This window comes from Hemibagrus wyckioides, linkage group LG03, assembly GCF_019097595.1.
Source record: "Hemibagrus wyckioides isolate EC202008001 linkage group LG03, SWU_Hwy_1.0, whole genome shotgun sequence".
NCBI lineage: Eukaryota > Metazoa > Chordata > Actinopteri > Siluriformes > Bagridae > Hemibagrus > Hemibagrus wyckioides.
In genome coordinates, this window is record NC_080712.1 from 28491771 (window position 1) to 28506632 (window position 14862).

Here is a 14862-nt window from a genome sequence, read left to right on the forward strand (position 1 = left end):
TTCTTGATTTTTCCAAGAACATTGTTCTACCTGCTAAGGTTGTGGCTCCTCAAGAGGCATTTGAAAGAAAGAAAAAATAAAAGAGGAAGGAATATGAATGAGAGCAATATCTCTTTAATTGCCCAATTGAGAGAATGTGAGGATGCTGATAATGGGCCTGTCCTAATTAAGCTTTATTTTTTTCCTGTGTTGTGTTCCTCCTTCAAGCGATCTTTCTGGAAATGCAATTTTCTTTTAACTCGCACATCAAATGCTCATGTAGCCTGTCTTTCTCCAGGCTTTGTTCTTTTCCATACACCAAACATGGTTGAACTTTTGTGGCCTGTTTAAGATTTGAAAAAAATTAAGTTATAAATCTTTGCTCATGTTAATGTCAAAAAATATATCTATATATTATTCTGTAAACACACACACACACACACATAGGGGTCACTTTAATTCTGCTTGTACATGCAGTTATCTATTCAGCCAATCTTCAGGCATAACATTATGGCCACCTGCCTTGTTGGTCCCCCTTTTGCTGGCAAAACAGCCCTGACCCATCAAGGCATGGACTCCACTAGATCCGTGAGGGTGTGCTGTGGTACATCTGGTAACATGTTAGCAGCAGACCCTTTAAGTTCTGTAAATTGCGAGGTGGGGCTTCCATGGATCTGACTTGTTTATTCAGCACATCCCACGCATGCTTGATGGGATTGATATCTGGGGAATATGGAGGCCAAATCAACACCTCAAACTTATTGTTGTCCTCATCAATCCACTCCTGAACCATTTTTGCTTTGTGGCACTGTGTATTATCCTGCTGAAAGAGGCCACAGCCATCAGGGATTCATCAGACCAGGCTGCATTCTTCAATTGCTCTGTGGTCCAGTTCTGATGCTCATGTTCCGATTGTTGGTGCTTTCGGCTGTGCACAGGGGTGAGCATGGGCATCCTGATTGGTCTGCGGCTATGCAGCCCTATATGCAACAAACCGCGATGCACTGTGTGTTCTGACACCGCCGGTTCACCACTGCTCCTTCCTTGGACCACTTGAAAGATGCAGTTTTGGAGAAACTTCAATTTTGGAGATGCTCTGATCCTGTCATCTAGCTACAATTTGGTCCTTGTCAAACTCGCTCAAATAGTTACGCTTGCCCGGTTTTCCTGCTTCTAACACATCAACGTTGAGGAAAAAAATTGCTGCCTAATATATCCCACCCACTAACAGGTGCCATGATGAGGAGATAATCAGTGTTATTCACTTCACCTGTCAGTGCTCAGAATGTTATGCCTGATCGGTGTATATATATGTGGAATCGGATAATTGCATGAATGAGGTGTATGAATGTTCCTATTAAAGTGGCAGTTTGTGTATAAAAAGAGGATTAAATGAGTAACATATTTTTACATGTGGACTTATTTTTACAGGTCATTAAATTGGCGTTTGAGGAGTTTGACCTTGAAAGAGCTTATGATACATTAACAGTGGGTGACGGAGGAAAGATCGGTGATGCCAGAAGAGTGCTCTATGTGTGAGTCCTCAGATCCCTTCCACGCTACGCATTTGATCATGCACATTTACAGCACACGGGATTAAAATGACTGATTTTTATCCCATTTACAATTCCTACACAAAACAACAAAAATATATATTTCTGATGTTTCATGTAAAACCTTCTTCATTGCTATATTTTTTTTTACTGAAGTATAAGTCTGCTTTTATGTCTTTAATCAAGTTTGACAGGCTCCAGTGTGCCTGATTTGATTGTGAGTATGAGCAACCAGATGTGGCTCCATCTCCAGTCTGATGACACCATCGGCTCTCAGGGCTTCAAGGCCATTTATGAAGGTTAGTCAAAGTTATGTTCTGGGGAAATAAAAATCTAATGATAAAATAAAAGAAATAAATCATACCTGTTCTTTGCAAGGTAAGGAATCAGAGACATATGCCAGGGGTATAATGCCAGGCCACTAAAGGTGTCTTTTTATTGCCCCAATTATTCATATCTGAATATTTGAAGAAGGTGTTTTCTTTCCTCCTTCGTTCGTTTCTTTCTGAATTTTAAAATGTTTGAATGCTCTGGAAACCTCAGTAGTAGGGATGCTAGCACTGTCAGTTATGGTCCATGAATGAATTGTGGCTCTGACAGTTCCTCGGCTTCAGCTACATTAATCATCTAGTTCTCATATTTGGTCAAAACTAGGGATTCACTCAAAATCAATACTGGGATTGGCTCAATACCGTGCTCATTTTCTCATACTCATACTGGTATTGTATTGACATCTAGTGTATGTTTCCAAACAATAGAACAGACAGAAGGACAGGGATCTGGATATATTTCACGATTAATGCTGAGACATGGCAAAGTGTGCTGATCTTCTTCACTATCTTCTACGCATCCAAAAAACTTTTTTTTTTCCATTTCATTTCCTTGTCTGTACCGCTTATCCGGTCTATACTCGGGTCACAGGGAGGCTGTGTCTATCTCAGGAGTCATCAGGTATCAAGGCAGGATACACCCTGGACGGAGTGCCAACCCATTGCTGGGGACACATACACACACACTCATTCACTCACGCAATCACACACTACGGGCAATTTAGAGACTCCAATCAGCCTAGAAGCATGTCTTTGGACTGTGGGAGGAAACCGGAGCACATGGAGGAAACCCACGGGGAGAACATGCAAACTCTACACACACAGTGAGGGGGAGCGAGACACAAACCCAGGAAGCTGGAGGCGAACGTGCTAACCACTAAGCCACCGTGCCACTTTAAAAAACATATTACACAAAAAAGTCATAAATTAGTAGTTTATACACTACCAGTCAAAAGTTTGGACACACCTTCTAATCCCATGGTCTTTCCTGATGTTTATTTCTTTCTACATTGTAAAACAATGCTGAAGGCGGCCGAAATACACAATAATGTCCTTTGAACGGTTGATCTTGAGATATGTCTGCTACTGATGCTTTTACTGTAAAGCCTTCATAACGCCTCTAATCTGAGGTGCTGTTAATTGGTGATTTCTGAGGCTGGTAACTCTAAATGAACTTCTCCTCTGCAGCAGAGGTAAGTTTTGCTCTTGCTTTCCTGGGATGGTCTTCATGTGAGCCAGTTTCATCATGGTGCTTGATGGGTTTTGCAAATGCACTTGACAATACTGTTCTTGCAAGAACTATTCCAGAACACCTGACCTTCGTGTCTTAAAATAACAACTGACTGTTTTTTGTTGTCATTAAATATGGATTACTTAAGTCCATGTGTGTTATTTCATAGTTTTGAAATCTCCAGTATAGTTCTAGAATGTAGAAAATAAATCCCTAAACAAAAAACATTGAATTAAAAGGTGTGTCCAAACCTTTGACTGGTAGTGTATGTAGCACTACACAACAGCAACCAATACAGACTATGCAAGAATGTCTACAGATGAGAATTAAAGCTTGTACCTAGTATGATGTTCTTGATGATCAGCCATAACACAAGGAGTGATTCTGTTTCAGTGAAAGCAGAAACATACTTTGCTTACAGCTGTGCAGAAGTGCTTTATAAAGTAAAGAAGGAAAAAAAACAGCGCCCCACTGCAATCCAGATAAGATAACTAATGTAGATGGCTAATACACTTCATTTCTAATCATCTAGATTGCATTACAAACAACAATCCTTTGCATGGGTGCCCTTTTCATGGGCACTGCTTAAAACAGGGAAACATGAACAGAGCTAAAGAAAATGTTCTTTGGCATCCCAGGTTAACAGTAACGGTCAATTTACTACACATATCCGTATTCTGCCCCGCTCCCTCCAATCGCCCACCTGGCTGGGTAACTAAACATTAAATGGTTAATATCTCTCTTAATACAGCAACAAAAAAGTGTTCATGCGTTTCGAGTGAGTGAATGACTTCGGCCAAGCAGTTACTAAAGTTAACTAATTCATTATGCAGTGCCACGCATTGGTTTTCTTGACTGCTGTCTAATGCGACTTTTTTTTTTTTTTTTTACTTGCTCCTGCGGGATCCCAGATGCTCCATGAAAAAAACAAATAGTGTCTTATTCATGTCTGTATCGATCACTCCATCGCAATAATCTGTTCATAGTTGCTTACAGGACTAGTGTATATATATGTGTATATATATGCTGCTTTGGAAGCACGTTATTTATGAACTTTCGTATGCGACATGTTTCAACTTTTATTTTTACATCTGCGTTTGCATTGTACAGTTTTTTCATCCCCTCACAAAACGGCTCGGCCGACAAAGCCGTTGAGTCACGCCAGCTTCGCCAGAAGCGTGCAAATTGAAAACAAATGGAGCAGCATATGTGCAGTGCAGACATGCTCGAAATGCTTGAATGAAATGCACTACCTGGCCTTCGGTGTGTATGAAAATAGCATTAAAGGAAGCCTGGTATTAAACCGAGGCATCTGTTTTTATAAACGTTTGCCAAGTTGCCAATCCTGCATGTTTTCCAGAGCCTCAGATGGTCAAACGAAGTCTGTGTTTTTGTGGAAACAATGGCGTTAACATAAACTTAGAAAGTATGTTACTCGTAAATTTATATATTCACTATGGAATTGTCCTGTGGAATAAGATAGTACAGTATTGGAATATTAGATTAATGTATTAATGTTAATTACAGTTTTGAACCTTCCATTTTTTCCTATTCTTTCTATAACAAACTAGTATCACAGTTAAATCCCCAGTTACTTCCACGACTCTTCACCCAAAACTGTATCCTCACAATCGAGCAAATTCTCACTGTTTGGATAAGCCCAAGCACAACGACACAAACCCAATTAACTCTGTGTAAATCCAGTTTCACACATGTGCTCCTAGTCACGTTGCTGTATTTGACAATAGTCTCGCCAGGGAGGATCAGCTGGACATTTTGCTTTAAGACTCAATAGCGCTTATGCTCAGATACATATCAAGTTATGTAAGTTTGACCCTTTTTTAAGGGTGAGAGTTTTTTTTTTTTTAACTCGCAGTATCAACCAGAGCAGATTTAATGAGTGGAGTGAAGTCCAGACAGTGTTACATTCAGATCAGTTCAGCATTATCTGTTCACAAACATGCCGGTCCAGTATGATGAACAGTATGGTGACATCAGAATTGGCATTTTATAAAGTGAACTACAAAAAGAGATGAGCTAGAGCTTAACAATTAACACTGGGGCGTGCATGAAACTGAAACGTTGCTTCTACCAAAAGATGTAGCAGTCCTTCTCACACACACACACACACATAGCCCGGTTTCACAGATGTTCAAACCATCTGGTCATTTCCATATTCCCTTAGATTTCTGTAAAGCCCAGATGATTGGCTGCTGTCCTTTGCCTTTCTAAAATTATGCATCTAATACTAGATTACATATGCATTTCTATGTACATAGATATGCATTTTCATGCAGTGAAAATAGATTTTTATTGGTCTTTTGCACAGTGTCATTAGTAAATATGATGTAGATGATTTGGGTATTTTTAGAATCTAAATGCCAATGATCCGGAGCGAAGTTTGTCTGAGGAGCGTCAGAACTTTTACTTACTGTAGATTTTTACTAATGTCACTGATGATGACAGTTATAATAAATGATAATGAAGTTTGGTCCTTTATCAGTATCAGAAAGTTTGTATAATGTAAAATGAACAATAATGTAAAAAATGTAGTGATATTGAACAAAAAACAGAAATAGAAATGCTTTCTTTTAGGAGATGTTTATTAAACATTTATGGAAGAATCTCCACTGTCTACTTTGTAAGGGTCAGGAGGTTTTCTGCTAAGTCTTGAGGACAGAGGGTAGCGTAGTGTATCGTCATATTAATAAACGAACGATAACTGAACATTTTACTGTCTTTTTTTCCCCCTAAGAACGCCCTTAAGGTGATATATTTATATTTTATAATGCTTTGGTGATATCTTTTTCGACCGCTAATAAAAAAAGCACAATGTTTCCCTCATTAAGAAATAAAAAATTGTAATGATCAGCAAATCACTGTGGTATAAAAATGAATTAAATATTTCAGGGCCTGCTGTTATGGGAAAATAATCCACTTGACGCTTGGTGTTGGGCTTCATCACACGTCCCCCCCCTGTGGATTATTGCTGCATTGGACTAAAGCTTGTGACTCAGACTTTCTGGCTGCATAATCAACAATCACTCCACTTCTTTTATATTAGTATTTACTTTCGATCAACCATCAAGGTCACAATAGTTGGTTAAGTCTACAACATTGAAAATGCTGCTTTTTATGAGAAAGAAAATAAAAATCATAAATCCTGACCACTAAACTTTGCCCATATAGTGTAACTCAGTAAAGACTTCATAAATATGGGAGAATATGTTGTTTAGATTTGGACAGTAAAAGCACATTATATGCTTATAAATTATGAATTTAAGTGCATGCAGGCTAGATTTGCTAGATTGCATTAATCTAGCTGTTTAAACTGAGTATGATGGACCATTAATACTCTTGAACACAGAGTGTAAGCTGGAATAGATTATATATTTTTGTAAGATAAGAAGTAAGATGTCTATATTAAGGTACATTTGCAGCTCTGTTTTGGATAACGTGCACTCTGCTGTTGTAAAGGATGTGCAAATTATTAAATGATGGATTCACTTAGCAATTAAAACAAATAAGTCAAATCTACTTGTGCCCAAGTAAAACTCCATCTGGCTTGTCGAGCACTTATGATAATGGCACAAATGGAATTTTAACCAGGTAAACACATTATTATTATTATTATTATTGGATAATTGAATTAGGATTCATTTTGATTTAACACCACTTGCTAAAAGTGTGCATTAATCCTCTGGTGAATATTGTTATTGCTCCGTTGTTTTTGATTTAGGGCTGGATAAAGAACGTTTCCAACCTGGAGAGCATTAGGCTAATTGTAAAACTTAGCCGATGGCTTCTCAATCATAAGATCAGCATGGGTTTAATTTGAAGCCGATAGACCTGGCGCCTTTGTAAATCTGACCACTAATTGCCCCTGGCGGCTTCAAAGGTATTTTAATTGTACTTAATACCTTGTGGAGGAAAAAAAACAAATCCTTGTAGATTACAGACTGGCTGGGTCAGTGGAGTGAGTGAGTTAGTGAATGAATGAATTAAAGAAAGGAAAGAAAATAACTGAAATAAAACCATCCACATCATCTTAAGGAAATAAAAGAAGGTGTGAGGAAGCAGGGCAATGTTTCACCTTCACATCCTGTCTCTGTGCGACGTCCACATCTTTGCTGAAGGCCATTATTCACCCAGAATGCAAAGTATTTCCTACAAGGAAAGATCTTTAATCCACAGAAAGCAAGGTTAATGCTATATAAAGAGAGCATGGTGTATAATTTACTCAACAAGTCAGTGCATTATGATTAAATGGTTCACACAAATGATGGTAAATGATGTTTAAACAGGACAACCTGTATTTTTTTTATTTGGGCTAAGAGTTTCTATTTTTCAAGGCCAGGCAAATTCCTGTGTTGTAACCCGATACATTTCATTAGCTGTATGGGCATAAACACCTTGTTGAAAGAAGTCAGAGGAAGAGTCAGAGGCAGAGGTAGGGTGCCTGTAATTCTTTAACTGACCGTATTTCCTTCTTGCTGTTCTTTTCTTCTGTACAGAGATTGACAAAGGAGGATGTGGAGACCCAGGAGTCCCAGCCTATGGCAAGCGTAAGGGGGAGAGTTTTTTGCACGGCGACGTGCTGACCTTTGAGTGTCAGGCTGCCTTCGAGCTGGTCGGAGAGAGGACTATATCTTGCCAGCAAAACAACCAGTGGTCTGGAAACAAACCCAGCTGCGTCTGTAAGTCCTCTTCCAAAATGTGCGGCTATAATTAACGCTCTGCCATTTAGAATGATGAACGCACTGCACTGGAGAGGCTTGACAGATCGACAACGCCAATCCGAATGGCAGCGTGTTGGCTGCCGTTTCTGAGCTGACACTATTCCTGATCTATTATAACCTCATTTGTTTTGCTTTTTTTTTTTTTTTTTAAAACAGGAAGAATGCCGCTAGCTCCTAGTTATGTTGGCGATGTGTTTATTGTAAGATGTTTTTTTCCGTGTCTGAGTGCTTTGTAGTTTGGACAGGCACCTTGTGAATTAATCATTTTGTTATTGTTTGTTGCCTTTTGGGCCCAAGCCAAGCTCAGACCACTTGAGTCATCGGCTGCTTCAGCCAAGCAGCTCATTCTCAAATTCTCGTCTGGGTTCAAGCAAAACTCCACCCTGAGACACATTAAATATATTTCTATTTCTATACTTAGTTATATTATTGTATTCAGCGATTATGGATAAAGTTTGTTGTTTTTTCAGCAGTATTTTCATTCTTCCTGTGAAATGTTAATGGTCTTGTGGCACACTGACATTACAGTGGAACAATGCTAGCGCATTTACCATGATGTTCAATAACAGGCAAAAAAAAAAATTCCCCTTTCTCCAGTATATATGGTAATGGTAATGTTTTGCTGTCAGCTCCTGAAAACAAACGAGCAAGAGTTTCTTTTCCAACAACATCCAGTGACATATTAACATGAAATGCAACAGCAAACACTGGACTCAAAGCCAACACGGGACTCGGCTTGCCGCTAAATAATGCAGCTAAGTTACAGCAGAAACTCAGCTCAGCTCGTTAGCGGTCTAGAACTTGACTGCGGTATTCGCATGAAAGTTTTGCAGTGTCTGAGCGGAGCACATATAACACAACGTAAGTGTTGAGAGGGCTAGACAGACTAAAACACTGCCGCATCACGCTCATTAGATGGTTAAATTGGGGATAAATAAAGGGCCAAATTCCTCAGGTGTCACTATCAATGGGTAGTCGAAGGGGATTGTGGGTAATGTAGGAAATTAAAACTTCTTGATATAAGGAGTTTTTCTTAGGGATTTTATTTTAAAATAAATCTTGGACACCATTGAGGATCACATGTTAATATTAAAGATTTAAAAGGCTTTCAAGGTGGATTTTTCCTTTAAGACCCCCTGTGCTGTCTTGGTGCGAAGCAAAAACTACTATTGTTTGTAAATACTTTAGGAATGAAAATAGTCTCTTTTTTTTAGTGCACGTAAATAACTGATAAAATGGATAGTTATTCCCATTTCTCTCCTTCCCTCTGCAGTCTCTTGCTTCTTCAATTTCACTGCACCATCAGGCATCATCCTCTCCCCCAACTACCCTGAAGAGTACGGCAACAACATGAACTGTGTGTGGCTTATCATAGCCGAGGTGGGCAGTCGGATCCATCTCATTTTCAGCGACTTCGATGTGGAGCCTCAGTTTGACTATCTCATTGTGAAGGATGACGGGATGCCCGAGCCCACCACATTTGGCACCTTCTCTGGAAAGGACGTGCCCTCACAGATTGCCAGTAATGGGAACATTATGCGCCTGGAGTTTCAGTCAGACCACTCCAACACGGGGAAGGGCTTCAACATCACCTACACGAGTAAACACTTCATTTTATTCCTGGCCTTTTCTGTTGAGGTATTCTTGGTGAATCACAGGGAGTCAAGCAGTGCTAGGTGTGTTGGAAGGCAGTTGAGTATGAGCAACGTTTCTGATTTCATTAGAGTTTAAAGCCAAGTCATGGACTGTTCAACGTGTGTTTCAGTGGTTGAATCTTAAATGTCAACTCTTTTTGCCATGTTATAAAAAGTTCCATTACATTGTAGAGGAAAAGAGTTGTGCTTTAAGACAAAAAACAGTCCAGATAGAAATGTATGGGGCAGCTGTTTGGATGCCTGGACCCCAAACCATGTCAAAAAAGTGTGTGTGTGTGTCAGATGTACCCAGGTGGCTGGTTATATGACAGCAGTTGTTTGCGAGATGTCAGTGACAGAAGATAGTATGGTTTGATATCTCACCACTGGTGCCTATAATGATGAGACTTGGACAGTCACAGGCAGGAAGTGATGTCTCACTGTGGAGCAGGAAGGCCGCTAGGTTGTGAGCTTTGCTCTGAAGCCGTTGCTTCCTATGCATTAGCCGTCTTTCTGTCACAAGGCAGATGCTACTTTCTAACTGAGGGTTAAAAAAATAGCTCAGCAGAGATTCTATAGCGCAGCTTTGGCACATAGCAAATAATTGAAGATTCTTACCTCTTGCCACTCAGAGCACATCTGCCTTTAGGGGAAAATTGGATTTACACACACACACACACACACACACACAGAGTAGTCAGGTCTTGTGTCCTCCAACCTAAGATATAAATGTGATATAAAGATAAAGTGTAAATGCAGAACTAGATTGCAGATAAGGAAAGTAGGTCACTACAATCAGGAGTTGATGTATTTGGAGCAGACGCTTTTTTCCCCCCTTGTCTACCATTTCAACCGTGAGATCTAATGTGACCTGCATTGTGCAGTTTAAGATTCTTCTTCTTTTGACATTTGATTTTCACTTTCATCTTCTGACTTCAGCCTTCGGCCAGAATGAATGTCATGACCCAGGCATCCCCATTAACGGCCAGCGCTTCGGTGAGCACTTCTTACTTGGAAGCTCGGTCCTCTTTACGTGCGACGAGGGCTTCATCAAAACGCACGGCTCGGAATCCATCACTTGTGTCATCCAGGATGGCAACGTCGTATGGAACGCGGCTGTGCCCCGTTGTGAAGGTAGGCCTTATTCTCACACCGGTCTAGAAGAGAATGAAGTGTCTCCTGATTGATGTTCCCACCTTACTCAGCTCATGTGTAGTGTGGGTTAAAAATGGGTCCAAGTTTTTTTTTCTCTTCTTCCATTTTCACAAGCTCCCTGTGGTGGGCATTTAACTGCTCCGGGAGGAGTTTTGCTGTCCCCCGGCTGGCCTGGCTACTACAAAGACTCTCTCAGCTGTGAATGGGTGATTGAAGCCAGGAAGGATCATGCTATTAAGATTTCTTTTGACAGGTATGGATTCTCTGCTGCAGGAACTTAACATCAATATCCTCTCTTACCCCCCGCCCTTATTTTACAAATGTAACAGTGGACCAGTATGGCTATGAAATCTCAAACAGTTATGCTAGTCCAGTTCAGTCTAGTTGATGACATTGCCAAAACATTTGGTTTGTGCCGTGTACCACAAACTGTCGGCTGTGCCCTTATCCATACTGTTTCACACCTACTTAATTCCCCCCGTTTTGTCCATTATATTTCACAGCTAATCTGTCTCATTAGAGTAATTCCGCTAACGATCGGGGCCATAACCAGACACTCTTCTCCCATTCAGGTTTCAGACAGAGGTTAATTATGATACGCTGGAAGTTCGAGATGGGCCTTCCAATTCCTCCCCTCTGATTGGCGAGTACCACGGCACTCAGGCGCCCCACTTTCTTATCAGCACTGGAAGTTCCATGTACCTCCTGTTCACCACCGACAACAGCCGCTCCAGCGAGGGCTTCCAGATCCGCTATGAGAGTGAGTCAGCCTCAGAGGCGTTGCCTCAATCCAAACGTAGTGCACTAGACAAGGTGTAGAAGCTGTTGGCTCACATACAATGCTCTAAGTGCACTTTACAGAGGTAAAGGAGCTGTTTCTGCTTTATGTCTCCCAGGAGGTTTTGTGCTTCTTCCCACATTCACCTGCTGGTTCTTTTCTTAGTTACAAATGAGTTTTGGGCTGCATTCCAGTCATTTAAACCTTTCCAAAGACAAATGAGAAGTTTTTTTTTTTCCCCCACAGTGGAATCAGTATTGGTATTACATGACAAATAATAATAATAATGAGAGGCAGTAGATAACTGTGAGAGATCACTAACCTTACTGAATTATTAACTTTGCTGTAGAGTCAAGAGGATGTTTAGGGATTTACAGCATGATTAAATTTTAATAACACGTTGATAAGTTTCAAGTGAGCCGTGTTACTGTACAAATCAAGCACCAGTGCATCTTGTAATGAAAATTTACTGCTTTCTTTACTATTAAAAATCTCAGTGATTTGTCAATCACTGTAAAGGTCAAAACAAATACACGAGGCTTTATTGGACTGGCTTGAATGACACCATTCTAGTAATATCCACTGCATTAGGAGAGAGCTTAAAAGAGCATGACACATGGAGAGGGACAGATATCGACCAGCCATATGCTAAATACCGGACTATATGATATAATGTTCACATTTTTTCCCATTATATTACATAGGAAACAATATAGGGAAAAAATGACATCAGTGCAGTGATCTATGGGGAGCTAACCACAGTTGATTTATACTGTATGAAGTGTTTCTGACACCTCCCTCTGTTCATTTTCGGCCCCAGAGGGAGAGAACTAAATAGTTCTCTATATTTCTGCAGGTATCATGATGGAGAGTGACTCATGCTTGGATCCTGGGATTCCTGTAAATGGCAAGAGGCATGGTGATAACTTTGCCATTGGCTCCCAGGTGACTTTTAGCTGTGATAAGGGCTACACTTTGAGTGATGATGAGCCCATTGTCTGCGAAAGGAACCATCAGTGGAACCATGCTCTGCCTAGCTGTGATGGTAACTACACTACGTGTTTATGTGTGTGTTCACCTTTGTCAAAACTCACAGGTTATGCACATGTACTGTAAGTTTTTACAGGGGGACATCATGTAATCTCCATCATGCATTACAATAACCACCAGGCAAATAATAAAAGTGTAACAACAACATGAAGAATTAACAAGCTACAGCACTAAGAAATTAAGAAGCAGTGACACTAGAAGTGCTGGAGTTTGGAATTGAATTAAATGCAAGCGTTTTTCTTTGTCATGCTCAAACAGTTACTGGGGCACACAAGTTAACAAATCCACATGATCATGAAATTGTAGGCCTTGTTTTCACCCTTTTTTTTATTTTTGATTTGTCGAATTACTAAAATAATACCATCAGGTTGTGTGATCATTTGTGAGCTCCTGGAAAGAAAGTGTGTCCAGTTTCAGGACAAGCAGGCCAGGCATTGATCTGCAGCACCTGTAGCTCAGTTTACACTGAATGCCTGAGCAATATGATTTGAGTTAAGAAAAAGAAAAAAGGTTGACTTAAATGCTGCTGTGCACAAATTTTGGTATTAAATATTCACTGCACACACGTAACGTCTACATTGTAAACACCCAGAATTTTAGAAACAACACAAACACCACTAATAAATGAGGCGGACATGCTGACACCTTATTATTACTCAGCATAATGGGTTTAATGACGAGTAACAGGTAGTAAAGCTGACAATAGGGATGTTCAGGACTGAGATGGAGGACTCTAATTAAATGACTCCGTCAGTCGTCTTCTCTCATCCCAGCTCTATCTACTACCCCATCACTATTTCTAGGGCCCAGCCTTATTTATCAGCATGAGAAAGCATAAGCAGTCAGAAGGCTCTCCCAAGTCATACATTTTTGATGAGTAAAAGGTTTCACAGATAATTTCGTGGAGGATGAAGAAAAAAGGCAGAAAGCCGTTGGTTAAACAGGGAGGGATGACTTACAGGTGAATGTAGCCGTTTGTTTTTGCTACCTGACTGTGTACGTGCACACGTGAGTGTAGTGGGGGATGAAATGTGCTTTCCAGTAGCCATAATCAAACCACAGCCCATTTCATTCAGAATTTCTTCTGCCTCCTCTGCCTGCTCCTTATCACCCCTGTGCCTTCCCGTCCTAATGGAATACGCTTTGGTCTGATGCACTCTCATCTCAGCCTGATGTTCATTATAGATGGGATAAACAGGACAATTACGTTCATACCTGTTCTAGGAGAGAAATATATGATTAAGCCATGTGAAGCCATTTATCGATTTCTGTTTGCTCAGTCCAGAGCTTTATTTCAACAGCTGATTTCAGTCATTTTTTGGTTTGTGTAGATTACTGTTATTTTTTATTTTTTATTCTAATTTTAATAAGAAATCTTTTTATTTATTACTTCTTAAAATTGCTCTGTGTCACTAGATATGTAGCACTTGGTTTGCGCCAGTAGTTTTATGGGTTTATGAAACAGTCTGCTTCAGTTGAGAAAACATCAATTATTGATCCACTTCCAAATTTTCCAAGTTTTCTTCAGGTTTTTAGTTATTTCTTCGTGTCTCCAGACACTGCTATCAGATGGACAGTCTCAGTAAAAACCCACAGCACTTATTAATATAAATGTGAGAGGGAACACTGTTAGGTTTGGCAGTAGGATTGATTGGTTCCTGAAATACATAAAAAAATATATTAAATATATATATACATCAGTAACAATCAATCCTGTTGCCAATTCTGAAAGTGTTCCCTTTCATATTTATATTAATAAGTGCTATTCTTTACACCTTTTTATACATCCCTAGATATCCATGTACCTATAAAGGATGTAACCAAACACTAAAATGCCTAATTTCATAATAATGAACTATATTAAGATTTTTTCAGTCATTTAAGAATGACAAGAAACAAGCACAGTGAATGTACAAGTTAATATTTTTATAATGAATGAATGGATATTTTTTATGCTGTGTTTTGCCCAGTGCACAGTGCGTGGTCTTTCCTGTGCACCACTCTGAACTGGTTTCACATGTAAGAAAATGAGAAAGTAACCTGTTCAGTGCTTAAACTTGAGGGCTAGTTTTCAGGTATTTTTGTGCGTTTTTTGAAATAAAGTTGGGGCAGAAACCGGGCAAACCTGCCCGCAAGCTTAACTTTCAAGCACCACATGAAAGTAAAGACTTTGTGCTCAAAATGAATTTTTTTTGTTTTATCCTGTGGGATCCTGATCCCCAGATCCCTACTTTTCCGATCTGTATTTATATTCCTTTAGCACACATTCTTTGTTCAGTTCGAATAATGTGTCTGTACTTGTTTACATCTGTAAAATGCCACCGAATTGATTTTATTGCATTGGGATCAGTGATTTTTGAACATTTTGTCCCAGGCTAATATCGTGGAGATTCTTGCAGATAAGATTGATTGAC

At 39.8% G+C, this 14862-nt stretch overlaps 1 protein-coding gene across 5 annotated transcripts in view; it reads left to right on the top strand.

The window, feature by feature from the left end:
* Positions 1–14862, top strand: part of csmd1a (CUB and Sushi multiple domains 1a) — a 331961-nt gene that overhangs the window by 225817 nt on the left and 91282 nt on the right. For all 5 annotated transcript variants that reach the window (XM_058386490.1, XM_058386491.1, XM_058386494.1 and 2 more), the window contains exons 11-18: positions 1411–1514; positions 1719–1831; positions 7607–7789; positions 9105–9431; positions 10405–10599; positions 10735–10873; positions 11193–11380; positions 12255–12443. In XM_058386490.1, coding sequence (XP_058242473.1) covers positions 1411–1514; positions 1719–1831; positions 7607–7789; positions 9105–9431; positions 10405–10599; positions 10735–10873; positions 11193–11380; positions 12255–12443 — 1438 coding nt within the window. The remainder of the gene's footprint in view (positions 1–1410; positions 1515–1718; positions 1832–7606; positions 7790–9104; positions 9432–10404; positions 10600–10734; positions 10874–11192; positions 11381–12254; positions 12444–14862) is intronic.